This window comes from Bison bison, unplaced genomic scaffold, assembly GCF_000754665.1.
Source record: "Bison bison bison isolate TAMUID 2011002044 unplaced genomic scaffold, Bison_UMD1.0 scf7180017864473, whole genome shotgun sequence".
Taxonomy (NCBI): domain Eukaryota; kingdom Metazoa; phylum Chordata; class Mammalia; order Artiodactyla; family Bovidae; genus Bison; species Bison bison.
In genome coordinates this window covers 13,738,424-13,756,568 of record NW_011495034.1, presented here as the reverse complement: position 1 = coordinate 13,756,568, position 18,145 = coordinate 13,738,424, and the positions used below count along the sequence as shown (strand labels likewise).

The window sequence follows — 18,145 nt, the reverse complement described above, 5'->3', positions numbered from 1 at the left end:
CTGCGACGCCATGGACTGCAGCACGCCAGGCAAGAAAACATAACAATCATTAGTGGCTTCACACCTATAAGCAAAAAGTCAAAATACATGAGGCAAATACTGATAGAACTACAGGGATAAATAAGTGAATCCACTATTGGAGTTGTAGACTTCAACACTTTTCTATCAGAATAGACAGATACAGTAAGGAGAAAATCAATAGGCACATAGTTGAAGTCAACAATACCATTAATCAACAGACTGTAATTGACAACTATAGGCCACTTCGTACAACAATAGCAGAACAGGCATTCTGCTTAGACCCAGCGGAGAAGGCAATGGCACCCCACTCCAGTACTCTTGCCTGGAAAATCCCATGGACGGAGGAGCCTGGAAGGCTGCAGTCCATGGGGTCTCTGAGGGTTGGACATGACTGAGAGACTTCCCTTTCACTTTTCACTTTCATGCATTGGAGAAGGAAATGGCAACCCACTCCAGTGTTCTTGCCTGGAGAATCCCAGGGACGGCGGAGCCTGGTGGGCTGCCGTCTATGGGGTCGCACAGAGTCAGACATGACTGAAGTGACTTAGCAGCAGCAGCAGCAGCTTAGGCCCAGATGGAATATTCGTCAAGGTAGACCACATTCTAGGCCATAAAAGCATTTTAGCAAATTTAAAGGATATAAGAAAATAAATATTAAAATCATATAGACCAGAATGGAATTAAACTATAAATCAATAACAGAAAAATAGGTGGAAATCTCAAAATATTTGGAAATAAATGAAAATATAACATCAAAATTTGGGGAATGCAGCAAAATTAGTATTTAGAGGAAAATTCATAGAAGTGAACACATATACCAGAAAAGAAGAAAGATGTAAGTCATCTAAGCTTCAATCATCTAAACTTCCACCTTAGGCAACTAGAAAAAAGGAGCAAATTAAATTCAAAGTAAGCAAAAGAAGAGAAACAATATAAATATAAATTAGAGCAGAAATTAATGAAATTGAAAACAGAAAATTAACAAGACCAAAAACTATTTCTATGAAAGAGTCAATCAATTAATAAGCCTCTAGCAAGGTTAAGTAAAAGAAAAAAAGGAGAGAAGTTGCAATTACTAATTCAAAAATTAAAAATATAATACTAAATGGCACCCCACTCCAGTACTCTTGCCTGGAAAATCCCATGAATGGAGGAGCCTGGTAGGCTGTAGTCCATGGGGTCGCTAAGAGTCGGACACGACTGAGCGACTTCCCTTTCACTTTTCACTTTCATGCATTGGAGAAGGAAATGACAACCCACTCCAGTGTTCTTGCCTGGAGAATCCCAGGGATGGGGGAGCCTGGTGGGCTGCCGTCTATGGGGTCGCACGGAGTCGGACAGGACTGAAGTGACTTAGCAGCAGCAGCAGCAGCAGCAGCAGTGATCCCATAGACATCACAAGGATAATAAAAGGCACTATGAACAAGTCTATGTTTGTAAATTTGATAACTTAGGTAAAATGGACCAATTCCTTGAAAAAATCAGTCTGCCAAAACATACATAGACATATATATAGGCAATTTCCTCATATATATATATGTGTGTGTGTGTGTGTGTGTGTGTGTGTGTGTGAATCCATTGACTCAGTAATGAATAATCTTCAAAAATAAGCCCAGATGGTTTCACAGGTGAATTTTACCAATTCTCTACAATCTCTTCTAAAAAACAGAACCAGAGAAGATACTTTCTGATTCATTCTATGAAGCTAGAGTTACTCTAACAACAAAACCAGACAGACATTACAAGAAAAGGAAACTACAGATAAATACTTCTTGAGAATATAGATGCAAAAAACTCTTCCTTATCATCCCTTTCTCCTGGTCTTACCACCCTGCTCTGGCTTGTCAGTCCAAGGAAAAAGCCTCCATCACTTCTTCCAGCTTCAAGGGTGGAGAGAATAGAACTATGAAGGGGAAAAAAAATGCTATCCCCCCTTCAATCCTTGTACCAATGACAAAAAATAAAATCTCCAATTTATAATTCTAGCTTATCTTTCATTTTGTTTTTTGAATCTATTCCAAGAGCTCTAATCTGGGGCCTCTGACTTCAAGCAGTCCCTGAACTAGAAGAAATTACATACAACATTCTGTGTGTGCACACCCATGTACATTTTGGGAGGGGTAAAGATCCACAACTTTGAGCAAAGTATTGAAGAGGAGTTCTGTTCTTTTGAATTCATAACTTCTTTCATGAAGTTAGAATTTATGACCAACAAGTTGTTAATTAGAAGTTATACCAAGTATTAATTGGCTTGTTTTAAAAGAGAGATACAGAACAAATTAACATGAAAGACTTTAATTAATTTACAGTTTTTAGTCAAGGCCAGGTATGTATGATTCCATCCTCTATACATTCTTTTTGTTGGGGATGGAATAATTAATAGTCATAATCATGACCTTGCTGCTGCTAAGTTGCTTCAGTCGTGTCCGACTCTGTGCGACCCCATAGACAGCAGCCCACCAGGCTCCCCTGTCCCTGAGATTCTCCAGGCAAGAATATTGAGGTGGGTTGCCATTTCCTCCTCCAATGCATGAAAGTGAAAAGTGAAAGTGAAGTCACTCAGTCGTGTCTGATTCTTAGCGACCGCTTGGACTGCAGTCCACCAGCCTCCTCCGTCCATGGGATTTTCCAGGCAAGAGTACTGGAATGGGATGCCATTGCCTTCTCTGAATCATGACCTTAGATACTGCAAAATTATGAAATCACAGGTGTATTATAAAAGAAAGATAACATTATACTAATATAGTTTTAGGGTTAATTTGAATTTCAGTTATTAGAAAACAGGTAACCCATGAATTATCTATTTACATAGGGTAACCTTCTCATTGCCTTCCCTTGAAGGTAGTTTTTTGCCTACTTATCTGGCAGATTCCACAGGAGGGAGAAGAGGAAAATCAGGACTCCTTTGTTTACTGTCCAGAAGTTGCCAGTTTGGTTGGCACAAACGAGACACCTTTGATTTCTGAGTTTTGGACTCTGATGTTCTGCACACTGTAGTCTCCTTGTCACCTGAACCTCCAGATTTCCAAGGTCTTCACCTCGCCCTGATCCCTGTCAGTCTCTTCTCCGTTACACACACACACACACTCTCTCTCTCAAACACACACAAGCTCTGTAAATGCATTCTCCCCCGCCCGCATTAATGTAAGACTCCCTCCTCAACGCTCAACTTGAATAAAAATACTAGTATCAGACCCTGAAAATTCTCCCGGGCTCCTCCTCTGCGTCGGCCCAGTTCTCAGGTTTCCAGGCGGGCCTGATGGACGGCAGATTAGATTGGCTGAGCTACTGGAGAAGCAGAGGCTCCACCAAATAACAAACCCAGGATTTTCATCCTTCTCGGCCTCCTCCCTAGACTCCTGGCAACAGGCGTGCGTCGTTTCTCTTAGGGGAACCCAGCCTGGGGTTGCTATGGAGACATGACGCTGCGACTTGCAGAACAACTAGGACCCAGATATCGCCTAGCAAACCTAAGCAAAGCCAGTGCCCTGCGTTGCTGCCTTCCATATCTGCACGCCCTCTTCATCCAAAACTTTTTTTTCTCTTAACTCCTTCCATGGAAGATTCCATCCCCGTCAACCAAAAAATAGAACACCAAGAACTTGGGGAAACAGGGAGGCCGTGGGAAGAAACGGTAACTACTTCCCAAGCTCCTGAGCTTGGATTATCCGAGGCCCTAGAGTTGGAGCAGGGGCCAGAAACTGGACTCCAGCCCAGGAGCAGCCCTCCTACGATGCCCCTCTCTGGAGCCAGAACGCCGGATCGACCTGTGGATGACCTCGTAGGACTACGTGCATCATTTCCATCTTCCGCATTTCAGGAGCTCCCTTCCACTCTTTCTCCCCTGGCTCTGGCCAGGCAGGACTTTATGGCACCATGGCAGTCAGACAAGACCACTAGTGTTATTTCTGAAGCTGAGACACCTCATTTTGGCCATTTGGAACAATTATCTGATAAAGGTGGATCAACTCTTCATCAAACATGTCAATCAAAGGGAAACACCTTTCATCAATCTCAGCAAACTAAATATCCCCTGTATGAACTGAGGGATGTGAGCGACCACACCTCTAAACAGAAAGAGCTGAGATTTGACATTTTTCAAGAAGACGACTCAGACAGTAACTGTCATCTAGATCAGCCTGAGTCTGGGGCTTCTCAAGTGGCCCCCAGCATGCTTGAGATTGCCATTCAGAATACTAAGGCTTACCTACTGAAGACCAGTAGCAAGTCAGGCTTAAATCTGTAAGTCTTGGAGGAAAAGAGAGAGGAAAATTTGGCAAAGGGAGGGGCTATGATTATCTTTGTGTGAGGATGTGCTTCTGTGGGTGAATGAAAATATATCTGAAAAGTCTGAATTAGTGAGAGAGTAACTTCATAACTCTTTGTATTGTAGGACTCAAGACAGGTCACTGGTGGAGTTTCTTTTAGCTTCTTTAAAGGTCCTAGATACACAGAAATAAAATCTAGGAATTATGGAATCTGGGGTTTGAAAGAAACCATTAAGTATCTCTCCAGGATGCTTATTTAAAAGGACTGTCTACCAAAATCTAAGCATTTTCAGTGCTTGTATGATGTGGTTTCAAGTCCCTACCCAGGCCAGTGCTGGAGGGATAAATTACCTGCTTCACCTGGGACTGTCCCAACTAAGCATGGCATCCTGAAAAACTTCTCAGTCCGAGGCAAATCAGGAGAATTCCTTGCTATACAGGCCACCCAAGTACATGCCATTTTATCCAGATCTCTTTTAAAATAACCAATGACCCAGGAATATTCTGACCATCCTATTATAGCTAAGATTCAGATCTCATCATTGAGTCCAGATTTCTAGAGGTTCTTGCTTCCAGGATTACATAATCATAGGGTCAACAAAATTACAGGGCTAGAAGGGACTTGAGAAAACATCTAATATAATCCGCTTGCTTTTTAAATGAGGGGACTAAGTCATGGAAAAATTAATTTGCTCAACATTTCTCTGGCTACAACACTCTCTGACTCTTACCTTTCCGCCATCACTCTGCTTCAGCCACATGGCCTTGTCAGTTCCAGTGTTGCTACCTTGGCCCAGATGGCTTCTTCCCTAAGTCCTCCTTAGTTTTTGCTGGCTGTCTTCACATCTTAGGAATCAGCTTCCATAGAACTCTATTATAACTGCCTGCTCTTTGCTTCATAGTACTTAAGGTCATTTATAATTGTATAGAGACTTACAGACTTATATTTAATGTTTGACTGTCCCACTAAAGTGCAGGTCCCCAGAGTACAGGGACCGTTTGATTTTTGAACGCCACTATATATTTAATGCCTCAGAGAAGGCAATGGCACCCCACTCCAGTACTCTTGCCTGGAAAATCCCATGGACGGAGGAGCCTGGTAGGCTGCAGTCCATGAAGTCTCTAAGAGTTGGACACAGCTGAGCGCCTTCACTTTCACTTTTCACTTTCGTGCATTGGAGAAGGAAATGGCAACCCACTCCAGTGTTCTTGCCTGGAGAATCCCAGGAATGGGGGAGCCTGGTGGGCTGCCATCTATGGGGTCACACAGAATCAGACACGACTGAAGCGACTTAGCAGCAGCAGCAGCATATATTTAATGCCTAGCACAGTGTTATCAGCTATTTACTGACTAAAGAATTAATTAATTAATTAATTAATGACAGTACAGGAGACACAGTCTAGACCTTTTGAATATAGTTAATCCTCAAATGGGGGCTTCCTTGGTGATTCAGCGGTAAACAACACGTCTCACAATGCAGGAGATGCAGGTTCAATTCCTGGGTTGGGATCTCCTGGAGATCCCCTGGAGAAGGAAATGGCAACCCACTACAGTATTCTTGTCTGATAAATCCCATGGACAGAAGGAGCCTAGCGGGCTACAGACCATGGGGTCACAACAGAGTTGAACACAACTTAGTGACTAAACAATGACAACAATCCTCAAAACAATTTGCTGAGATGCCTACTGATTACTCAGCAAACATTAATACCATTCAATATACGTATGTGGCAAAAGCTTGTAACTATTACTTGGCTTTTAAAAATGTGAAGTATAATCTTATAGTCTGAAGAATAAGATATCAGTTAATATATAATGTGAGGAGTCTTCACAAAACCCAAATTAAAATATCATTTATAAATTACTGTCTTTAATTACAATTTACTTAAACTTCAGGTATGTAATTTGCTGGATTCTACTTGAATTGCTGATATAAACTTCTTGTCACAATTCCCTGGGTTAAATAACAAGCAAGAATTTACAAACTTTGATAAAATGTCAAAAAAGTTCATTATAAATACTTGAAAGTTCACAATTTAAAACTGAATACAAAACATAAAATGGGAAATTTTCTTTTACTGAATTATTTTATAGCTGACATTGCTTAAATAGCTAAATTTAATTTAGTGTCCAAATGCTAAGTCTCTGAGGTGGTAAATGAATTCCGTCCATAATATTCACTATTACTTTCTAAGTGCTTTATAGCCTGTAGTTAAAAATGGCTCATTAAAGATGAACTAAACTCCATATCTTATACACAGCTCTTATTTAACAACCATGAAAGCTATTTTTTATTGAAGTTAAAACAATTTTGACTAAAATACAAAATTGGTTTTCATTTTGTGGAATAAAAAGCCTGCAAAAAAGACTGCTTCCTTCTTTTCTGCCAGTCATAACATTTCTGTTCATTTATAAAAATAGCAATTTTTGGAGAAAGAAGAAGATATTCTTCATATATAATATTTGCAAACTGTCCTTCACATTTGTCGTGCATATAATTTACCTATTTTCCTTTGACATTCTTAAGATCCATTAGACAAATACAGATATTAAAGAAAGAATTAAATAACTAGGGCAGGGTAAAGATAGTAGGAATTTATTGAACATCCATTTTGTTTCACTATGATAAGGAAGGAGATGTATTAAAACACCAAACAAAAACCTAATTTCAGCCCTGGAAGAACCTACTGCAGTTGCTGAATGAGAAATACATAATGTACACAATCACACCACAGTGTATCAGTGGTCTTAGAAAGGCCCAGTCCACACTGAGGAAGAACAGTTTCAGGAATAACCTGAGTGGTAAGGCTTTGAAGATTAAGTGTATAGTAAATCATTTCTTGAGAAAAATATATATAGGACACCACAAGCAAAGGCTCTCAAGTCAGACAGCAACAAGATGCTGGACAGACATTTACCTTGCTGGGCAGACATTCTAACTGAACTAATTGTTAGAAATGAAAATGGAGAGATATAGTGCTTATCCACCAGAGAGGTAACTTATGCAAGTCCTCACACTGGACAGAGGAATTTCTATCTCGCCTGAGAGCAGTTTGACAGGCATTTGGGGTTCTTCAGTAGTAAATTTCACGTTGAAAAACTGGTATCTTAAAAAGCACCTCCTAGCAGTTATGTGTAAAATGTAATGAATTAATGAGAGCTTAGAGATTAATTAATGAATCAATAGAGAGGTTAGAGGCAGCTTCACTAACTCAGTTATGAAATAAAACCTACAGCAGTGGTTTTAACAAAAAAGGACAAAAAATATTAGAGTGCATCACATTTTAATAAACGTGAGAACATCAGATGACATTTTTCTCTCCATTTGTGTGTGTGGGGTGGGTTGGGGTTGCAATATGAAATGTATTTCTTGTAGGTCTAAAAACACTGAAGTATATAACTGGCTTAGGAAATGTGAAAAGAGAATTGATCTTAAAAGAGTCAGCTGGATTTAAAAATCAAGTTGGATTTGATAAGGGGTAGGAAAGGGGGATGGAAAAGAAGTTATGTTAAAAGAATGAAAAATAAGCTTAGTCACTTTTAAATATATAACTGAGAGATTTTGATCTGAAATAAAAAGTAAAAATTGTAGCTGATGTAGAACACGTATCTTGCTGTAACGTGTTTTTCTTTATTAAGTTAAATATTCATATCGTATTGAAGGAATTTCTTAAAAAGTTCTAGGATAAGTTATTCTTGACAATGGTAAAAGTTACTGAGTTTTTCCACTAAAAATCTCTCAAGTCTTTAGGTTGTTGAAGTTTCCTAAAAACTCACTGAATATGTATGAAATATTTCTTCAAATGCTTTAGACAGGGATATTATCTGGACTTTTCTCTTTTCGGGTAGATATGATCATCTTTCTGAAATGCTGACCAAGGTTTTAGATAAGCGTCCTGAAAATGCTGTGGACATCATTGAAAATATTAGCCAAGATGTCAAGATGGAACATTTTAGTAAAAAATTAGATACACTCCAAAATGAGAATGAGATGCTTCCGACCTATGAAATGGCAGAGAAGCAGAAAACTCTTTTTCTTCAGGGAAATGTAGAAGGAGCTGACCAAGAACTGGAAGATGAAATAGTAAGTTACTCTGTAAATTTGAATAGGTCAATCTTAACGGTTTTTTTGAGGTGAATGGGGCGTGGCTTTAAATTCATACCCACTGCCTTTTTATAGCTTACTAAATAGTATTTGCAACGTCATTTCACACCACTCATTTCCTTGGTTAGAGTTTCTTATGTTTTCACATTGTGTTTTAGTATTTCACAGATTTAGCTATTTTATGTTTGTGGGGCTAAATTCCTTGGTATCAGTGAAAATGGTTTCTTCATCTTTTATATTTTCCAAAGTGCCTGGGACAGCCTGAGTGCATAGCTATTTCTTATTGAGTATTGTTGAATGAATGAATAAATGGCACATAATTTAAAATTTGGCTTTAAATCAAGATGCATATTTTTCCCTTTAATGTACTGGAAAAATTAAAATAGCTTCTAATGTCATTTGCATTTTCTTCCAACGCTACTTCTTCATATTGTAACTTGACAGTATGTATATCAATGAGACATAATAGGAGAGAAATAAAAGATTTCTTTTAATCCCCAAAGATAAATTGTTGAGAATATTTACCGAGAAAGTTGGTGACAGAGATTAAAAGCTATCATTCAAGAATGAAATCAGCTGTATTACAGAAATTTTACTTTCAAATATTTCAAATCAGTATCCGCTTTGTTTCCTAATGCCTGCATTTTTGCAATTTATTCTACTGAGTAATTTATACTGTACATCTACTGAGCTTCTATGTTCCATTACTCTTAGGCTATTTAAAACTGTCTACATACTTACAAATTTGATGTTTGGAGTAAGACACGTTCAAAAAAGGACACAGAGTTCAGTCAAGCAAAGATAGGAGGGGTAGGGATATACCACATGGAACTAATGGTAAAGAACCTGCCTGTCAGTGAGTTAGAGACGCGAGTTAGATATCTAGGTCGGGAAGATCCCTTAGAGGAGGGCATGGCAACCCACTCCAATATTCTTGCCTGGAGAATCCCATGATAAGAGGAGCCTGGAGGGCTACAGTCCACAGGGTCACAAAGAGTTGGACATGACTGAAGCAACTTAGTAAACACACACGCAAACCCTCTAGAGCTCTGTAGCCTTCATAAGGAGACACAAATGACACAGTGAGATATAGAAGAGTCAGAAGGGACAAGTGATAGGTGTCAAGGACTTGACATTAGCTGATCTTTTCTAAAAATATCTTACTCAAAACAGTTGGTTATGGAGCTGTATACAGCATTGACAAGTCTGGGGACAAACAGCATGTGGGGATCAAATATTTGTTATTTTTGCTTTTATTTCTTTTGCATTGGGAGACTGATCTAAGAAAATGTTGCTATGATTTATGTCCAAGAATGTTTTGCCTATGATCTGTTCTAGGAGTTTTATGGTGTCATGACTCATAATTAGGTTGTTAAGCCATTTTGAGTTTATTTTTGTAGATGGTGTGAGGGAATGTTCTAATTTCACTTATTTGTATGTAGCTGTCCAGCTTTCCCAAAACCACTTGTGGAAGAGATTGTCCTTTCTCCACTGTACACTGTTCTTGCCTCCCCTGTTGTAGATTAATTGACCACAGGTACACAGGTTTATTTCTAGGCGCTCTATTCTGTTTCATTGATCTATATGTCTATTTTTGTGCCGGTACCATGCTGTTTTGATTATAGTAGCATTTGTAGTATTGTCTGAAGTCTGGGAGGGTTACACCTCCCAACTTTTTTTTCCCCTCAGGATTACTTTGTCTATTCTGGGTCTTTTGTAGCTCCAAGTAAATTTTAGTATTAATTGTTCTAGTTCTATGAAAAAGGTCATTTTTATATGGATTGCATTAAGTCTTTGGGTTGAAAGCAGTTCTCTTATGGATAAAATATTAATCACAGTGCTTGTATTCCCAGGCAGAACACGCTCTTCCAAACATAATGGAATCAGCTTTTTATTTTGAACAAGCTGGAGTTGGTTTGGGCACAGATGAGACTTACCGCATATTTCTTGCCCTCAAGCAGCTTACTGACACCCACCCAATCCAAAAATGTCGTTTCTGGGGCAAGATCTTAGGTCTGGAAATGAATTATATCGTAGCTGAAGTGGAATTCCGTGAGGGAGAAGATGAAAAGGAGGTGGAAGAGGAAGATGTACCTGAAGAGAGGGACAACGGAGACAGTGAAGCTGATGAAGACGATGAAGATGAATTACCAAGGCCCTTTTACAAGGCCCCACAGGCTATTCCAAAAGAAGAAAGCAGAACAGGTGCCAACAAATATGTCTATTTTGTTTGCAATGAACCAGGAAGACCATGGGTGAAGTTACCAGCAGTGACACCTGCACAAATCGTTACTGCAAGGAAAATCAAAAAGTTTTTCACGGGGCGATTGGATACCCCCATTATAAGCTACCCACCCTTCCCAGGAAATGAGAGTAATTACTTACGAGCACAAATTGCCAGAATTTCAGCAGGGACCCATGTCAGCCCACTAGGATTCTATCATTTTGGTGAAGAAGAAGGAGAAGAGGAAGAAGAAACAGAAAGTGGGCGAGATAGCTTTGAAGAAAACCCTGATTTTGAAGGCATCCAAGTGATCGATCTAGTGGAATCCCTATCCAATTGGGTTCATCATGTACAGCATATCCTCCCTCAGGTAGGGGTTTTGCAATTCTCAGCCTATCAGCTAGTCAGTAAATATGTATTAAATTCTGTCTATAATGCACACAGTATATTCAAGACAAAGGCCTTCAGACTGTAGACAAAGACAGAGACAATTAAAAAATCTAAACACAAAGTAGTATATAATTGCCAAGTCATTTAGACCCAGGATCTTCAAACAGATTTTATTTCCAAATGGAAGTAAAATGGGCTTTATTTTATTTGGGCTTCCCTTGTGGCTTAGATGGTAAAGAATCTGCCTGTAATGCAGGAGACCTGGATTTGATCCCTGAGTTGGGAAGATGCCCTGGAGGAGGGCATGGCAACCCACTCCAATATTCTTGCCTGGAGAATCCCCATGGACAGAGGAGCCTCGTGGGCTACAGACCATGGGGTCGCTAAAAGTCGGACACAACTGAGTGACTAAACACACATGGAGTATTTGGCAAGTTATGGAAGAATTTAGGTTTAGGTGTGTTGTGAAATTATTTTTATATGTTAAATATAAATGGGTACATTAATTTTGGGAAGAGTTCTTTTATTCCATTCTTATTAGCCAAGGAAATTTTTTTGCATGAACAATAAAAGATTTTAACAAAAGCAAGTAAAGTGCCATATAGTAGTTACATAGGACCTTTTCTGCCAGTTTTTAATAGCACTTTATATATAGTAGCTCATTTAAGACTCACACTTGTATAAAAGACTAATTTCTTTATTGTACAGGTGAGGAAACTAAGGCAGAAAGCTTAGGAAATGTCACAAGGGAAACAGATCTAATAAGTTTCAGATGTGAATGAGCAGAATGGATCCAGAGTCCACACTCAAAAAATCCGGTAAACGGTCTCATTGGCAGGTAGAATATCTTCACTATACTTTGATATAGATAAGAGATAGTCTTAAATATTTCTAGATGAGTTAATTAAATGAGAAATTATAACCTCAAAACTCCATACCTAATCTTATTATCACATTGTTGCTATTAATAATAATAGTACCTTACCATCATATAAATGAGTAAAAGGCATTATTACCTTTTTCACTAAGGTTTGAATAATTTTAATATATAAATACCCTGTAACAATATTTTGCTTGAAATAACATAGATCAAAATAGCATTTGGTAAATATACATCAAATGAATGAATGGTCAATATGCCACACAGTGGAACACCATGCAGATTAATTATTTCAATCCAAAGGAATATTCTGGCATTTTAAGGTCCTCATTAGACCTCTAGATCTTGCAGTATTTTTGCCTAGGGTCGCTGTAATTGGTTCAACCCCATACAAAAAAGTGAGGAGGAAGAGGAAGAAGAAGATGAAGAAAAAGACGAAGAAAAAGGAGAAGAGCCTGACGACACAGAACAGGAAGTGGGGCCTCCACTCTTGACACCAATCTCTGAAGATTTAGGTAATTTTACATATCCTACATATATATGTGTGTCCATAGATGTGTGTGTATATATATATATATACACGTGTATATATATATATGTACACGTATATATATGTGTGTGTGTGTGTTTTGTGTGTGTGTGTATACAGGAATACATAAATATGTACATGTGTATATACGAGCATGAAAGTGAAAGTGAAGTCGCTCAGTCATGTCCGACTCTTTGCAACCCCATGGACTGTAGCCCACCAGGCTCCTCTGTCCATGAGATTTTCCAGGCAAGAGTACTTGAGTGGGTTGCCATTTCCTTCTCCGGGGGACCTTCCTGACCCAAGAATCGAACCCCGGTCTCCCTCATTGCAGGCAGACGCTTTACCCTCTGAGCCACCAGGGAAGCCCATTTACGAGCATACCTTGGAGACATTGTAAGACAGATTCCAGACCACTGCAGAAAATGTGAATATTATAGTAAAATGAGTCAACTTTTTGGTTTCCCAGTGCACATAAAAATTATGTTTACACTTTACTACAGTCTATTAAATGTACAATAACATAATATCTAAAAAATGTACATGCCTTAATTAGAAAATACTATATTGTTGGGGGATGAGAGAATTAGGTGAGGGAGATTAGGAGAGACAGATTTCTAGTTACAAGATAAATCACTTATGGCTATGAAATGTAGAGTGTGGGGAATATAGTCCAAATAACATAAGATCTTGGCATGGTGACATGCTGCATGCTAAGTTGCTCAGTCGTGTCCGACTCTTTGTGCCCCCTTGGACTGCTGCCCACCAGGCTCCTCTGACCATGAGGATTCTCCAGGCAAGACTACTGGAGTGGGTAGCCATGCCTTCCTCCAGGGGATCTTCCTGACCCAGGCATCAAACCGGGGTCTCCTACATTGCAGGCTGATTCTTTACTAACTGAGCTATGAGGGAAACCCATATATGAATATATACACAGGTATTTCTGGCTTTTCAAAAAATCAGTTTACAGCACTTTGCTTTTATGAGAGAAGTACATTAGTACAAATTTTCACTGATAGAAATTAAAAAAATAAAAAGGCAAAACAAAAGTAATGTTCAGCATTTTTTGCAGTGAGCAGTTATAGGGCAGCACACACTTCAGGCTGTCAGAGCGGCACCTCCAAGCTCCTTCCCCAGGAACTACACTCAGCATCAAGTTGTCATAGCTTTGCATTGTGTTTGGAGCTTCCGTGCTTTATCTCAGTTTATCTTGGCAATCTATTAGCAAGGTGTGTCCTAAGGTAATTGCTTCTTTGCTCTATGTCATTTCGGCTTACAAAATGTTTCATAGGAGCGCTCTACTTTTGGATAGTGGGGGAAACCTTTACACACACATACACACACACACTGTAGTTAATGGTGGGAGTAAAGACAGAGGTTGCAGGAGTGTATTGCAGAGGGGAAACATAAGTTGGCTCTCTTACTAGAAATGCTGACAGTTATCTTTTTTTTTTTTCATACTTGTTTTGCATTCTACAGATCATAAACACATGACATAGAGTAAAATATCATGAAGTACTATTTTTTTTCCAGTATACTCTTGTTCTCATATTCTTCTTTTCTTCCTGTTCAGTTTTGGAGTGTTCATGCTCCAAACCGTAGCTCTCTTTCATAATACTGAATTGGTCATCACATATTTTTCCCTCTACCACACAGGCCTCCTCTCCCTTGGTAAAACTTATTTTCTCTGTTGTTCAAATGTACACACATATATAAACACAAGACAAATATATATAAACACACATTTTTTTCAAATTTCATTGTTCCACAATGTTCAAGTGATATCCTCCTGATTCTATGTTAAACAGATGTTTTAACCTTTCTATGTCAAGTGTGTGTATGTTTTAAGGTTTATAAATATAGCTTTTCTGTTACACAGTATATGCTTGTCTATTTAGGAGTTAAATCTATTTTGAATTTCTCTTTGGTTTACAGAGATTCAGAATATATCGCCTTGGACAACACGGTTATCCTCAAATCTCATTCCTCAATATGCGATTGCAGTCCTTAGATCCAACCTTTGGCCTGGAGCATATGCCTTTTCCAATGGCAAGTAAGTATGTGCCCACTTGTAAGGCTGTTATTTTGATGATTTAACTTCTAGAAAGTATAAGTTATCACTGGAATGTGAAGTTACTACTGTTTTCACTCTTCTTTGGCATGTCAAGTCTGTAATGGCATAAGATGAATTCAAACAACATCCATCTTATGCAACAAAGCATCAAATTCAGAACATTAGAATAATTCAGACTTCTGTGTTTTCATCTGAATTATCCAATTAACGGAGCTAAAATGTTTTTTATTCTATGGTTATTTGAGTAATTGATAATCATTTCATGGAGGTAATTCTAAGCAGTGTCAAATTGAGTCTTATCATTTTTGTTAGATATCTTGAGAAAAGATAATTTAAAATATGTATGATTTAGGCTATCACTTTCAAGAGAATTAGGATAAGAGGATAGTCAATGTCCATCTGTCACCCAGAGCATATACTTCCATTTGTCTTATGCTTCCATTCCTTACTTAATAACCTAGGGTCAGGAGCTTGGCTGAGCTGGAGAACTGAGTGGTCAAATGTCAGAGTAGCTATGAGATCAACAAGCCAAAAATGAAAGTGTTTTCAAGCTGTTAATCACTTGCTGTGATGGCATAAGCAAGTTGAAGCACTGATTCTACTCGCTGTCCGCCGCCTCATTCCATTTGCCTGCGTGGAACAGCACACTGGTGGAAGGTCAGATGGGTCAGCACAGATGTGAGGGCATCCCACTGACAAGGAAGTCCTCAACATAAGGCTTTTGCAGTTTTATGGACCTGCTACCAGAGGAAGATAGGGAGGGCTAGGAAAAAGTACTGGGTACTGGGACTTGCCTGGTGGTTCAGTGGTTAAGACTCTGACTGCCACTCCAGAGGATGCAGATTCGATTCCTGGTCGAGGAACTAAGATCCCACGTGCCATAATGCCAAAAATCAAAAACAAAACAAAAAAACTACTGGGTACTGAGTCAGAGTAAGGGAAAGCACCTATAAGATCTCCTCTTCTCTTACTCAACCCCCATTAGGAAGCCTTGGCAGAGGGGCCTGAAGACTTCTGCTGAAGGCGCGAGATGAAGAGGCTTGGGAATAAAAGGCACCTGGGCCAAAAATACAATTCTATCAAGAGCATTTCAGGCCAGAGGGGCCAGAGTCCTTGCCCACAACTCCTCTGAGACTGCAGTGCACTGGCTCTGCACCAAGTCTGTTGCGGAGAGAGCACTTTTCTCCATGAGGTCTACCAGGGAAAGCTTTTGTGATTGCCCAAGGTTGGACCTGAAAAATCATGCATAGGTTTCTAACCACAAGCCCAAATCCTCATGCAGCCAAGTTTGCTAGATTGGCAACTTCTTAATTCTTCCTAACACTAAGGAATGTATGCAACCTTTAACTTAGTTGTTTTGTTTTTCTGAAAATAATTAAAAGATCAAAGGCTGTGGTCCAGTCCAGGTGTAGGGTTCATTTTGAGAGTCTGGCCCTATGTTTTCTTAACCAGGTTGAGCAGTTTGGGTCATAGTAACCCGCTGTGGGCTTCCCAGGCTGTGCGTGGTAAAGGATCCACCTGCCAATGCAGGAGACGTGAGAAATGTGGGTTCAATCCCTGGGTCAGGAAGATCCCCTGGAAGAGGTAATAGCAACCAGCTCCAGTATTCTTGCCTGGGAAATCCCATGGACAGAAAGGAACCAGGCGGGCTACGGTACACGGGGTCGCAAAGAGTCGGACACAACGGAGCACACACACACACCTCCCTGTGGTAGAAGAATCATCTAGAGATAGTTCATCTCTAATGCATTTTAAATATACTGTACTGTTTTAACATTATGGGGCTATGATACTCTTAAGTACTTTATTCTTCAGAAAAGGATAAGTTTTTCTTACTGAAAACTTATATATGATCTACATTTTATTTTTAACTTACAGAAAGTTTGAAAATTTCTACATAGGCTGGGGTCATAAATATAGTCCAGACAGCTATACACCTCCAGTTCCACCACCTGTTTATCAAGAGTACCCCAGTGGACCAGAAATTATGGAAATGGATGATCCTACTGTGGAAGAGGAGCAGGCTTTCAGGGCTGCACAAGAAGCAGCAGCAAATTCAACGGAGGAGAATGAAGAAACTGAGGAAGAGGAAGATGAGGAAGATGATTATGACTGATACAAGTAGAATTAGCCCAGTCTCATGAGACTGATACACACATACTCCTTATTTGGGACTGATTTATATATATAAATTACAACTATTCATGTGTAGAATATCATTCCCTGAAAATAAAAATTTGGAATTTCACATTTGGAACTATTATTATGTACTTTTAGAAAGATGCTCAACAGATTTTTCAGAGGCTAAATGACATTTTCTTAATTAGTTTTGATGGCTTCAGCTAACCAAATATGTACTTCTGTAGTTTTTAAGCCTCAGGTTGAATTTCTAATAGGCAAATAAGATAATATATACTCCACAAAAGCTACTTGGGGGGCTTAAATATTTTTTGAGTGTCAAGGAATACTGAGATCAAAAATATTGATAACTAAATTAGAGCATGTGTTCTTCAGCAATTTGTGATACTTTTGCAAATACTGTATGTATATACATCTATCTATCTATCTATATATATTCCCCCCAACCCTCTGTATACAGAGGGTATACAATTCTATTACCTGCTTCAAGACTGTAGGAACATTCAAATTTTTTAGCTTTTACCTGTTACTTCTTAAAGAATCTTCTCAATGTAACTTCTTTCATCCTATAGAAATTGGTTTTACCTGATTTGGGGAAAAACTATTTGCAGAGATGGCTAGCTGGGACATCAAAAGACTTCAGACTGATATTTTCTATCACTGCTTTTCTAAAACTAGTTATTTTTATTCACTAAGAAAGTATTTTTAAGTCCTATATCCCTGGCACTCCAAGGCTACTGTTAAAAACTAGGCATTGCTTCAGAAATCTTAGGAGTTTACATTCAAGGAGGGAAATATTTTGTGATACAAATATTATGTCATAGTACAGTGTCAAGCCCTGTGGTGAAGAACCAATTAAAAAATAAAAATAAAAAACCCTTCTACTCCATGGTTATTATGTGTAAAAAAAGTATCAGTAATTGTAGTTTCTGTAATTTTCTTGTCATAGACTGGCAGTTTGCAGATGAGTGATCTTACCTTCAAGCAACATTGCTTATCAAACCCTTAGAAAGGGAAGTTCCTCAGTCGTGTCCGACTCTTTGCGACCCCATGGACTGTAGCCCACCAGGCTCCTCTGTCCATGGGATTTTCCAGGCGAGAGTACTGGAGTGGGTTAGAAGGTACATTTAATCCAAACTTGAGCAGTTCAGGAAGCACTTCTAAGAGAAGAACTAAGGAGGAAAGGATCCTAGGCAGCGCCAGCTGTATTTTGGCAAAGGACTTTAGGCTGAAAGAGTGAAACTTTGAGCATGGTGAGAGATGAAACTGAAGAGGTAAGCAGAGCCCAGATTGTATAGGACGTTTGGATTTTAATCATGAGCAATGAAGGGGACTCAACTAGGCAGTCACAAAATCGTATTTGTATTTTAGAACAATTTGGCTTCTGTGTGGAAGATGGACTGACAGAGGATCAAGACAAGCAGACCAGTTAGGAGGATATTACACCGTCTAGGTAAGAGATAAGGATGGCATGAAGCACCATAACTGCATGGGGATATAGAGTGGAAACCTGT

General features: G+C 39.1%; 1 protein-coding gene across 3 annotated transcripts; it reads left to right on the top strand.

The window, feature by feature from the left end:
* The first annotated feature begins 3,470 nt into the window (after nucleotides 1-3,470).
* RSPH4A (radial spoke head 4 homolog A (Chlamydomonas)) lies at nucleotides 3,471-18,145 on the top strand. Of its 3 annotated transcripts, none has more exons than XM_010861818.1 (6): nucleotides 3,471-4,263; nucleotides 8,140-8,374; nucleotides 10,249-10,989; nucleotides 12,254-12,404; nucleotides 14,354-14,471; nucleotides 18,003-18,145. In XM_010861818.1, exons 1-6 carry the CDS (start codon nucleotides 3,578-3,580, stop codon nucleotides 18,082-18,084), a joined length of 2,013 nt encoding a protein of 670 aa, XP_010860120.1. In that variant the 5' UTR covers nucleotides 3,471-3,577; the 3' UTR covers nucleotides 18,085-18,145. The 3 variants fall into 3 exon arrangements, with proteins under 3 accessions (XP_010860120.1, XP_010860119.1, XP_010860121.1); XM_010861817.1 differs by lacking the exon at nucleotides 18,003-18,145 and adding an exon at nucleotides 16,371-16,829; XM_010861819.1 differs by lacking the exons at nucleotides 12,254-12,404; nucleotides 18,003-18,145 and adding an exon at nucleotides 16,371-16,393.

Excerpts from the sequence above, each read along its gene's own strand:
- RSPH4A (XM_010861817.1), top strand. The coding sequence starts at position 3,578 with ATGGAAGATTCCATCCCCGTCAACCAAAAAATAGAACACCAAGAACTT. Across the intron at positions 4,264-8,139 it reads AGCAAGTCAGGCTTAAATCT|ATATGATCATCTTTCTGAAA; the intron begins GTAAGTCTTGGA and ends CTTTTCGGGTAG. Across the intron at positions 14,472-16,370 it reads TATGCCTTTTCCAATGGCAA|AAAGTTTGAAAATTTCTACA; the intron begins GTAAGTATGTGC and ends TTTAACTTACAG.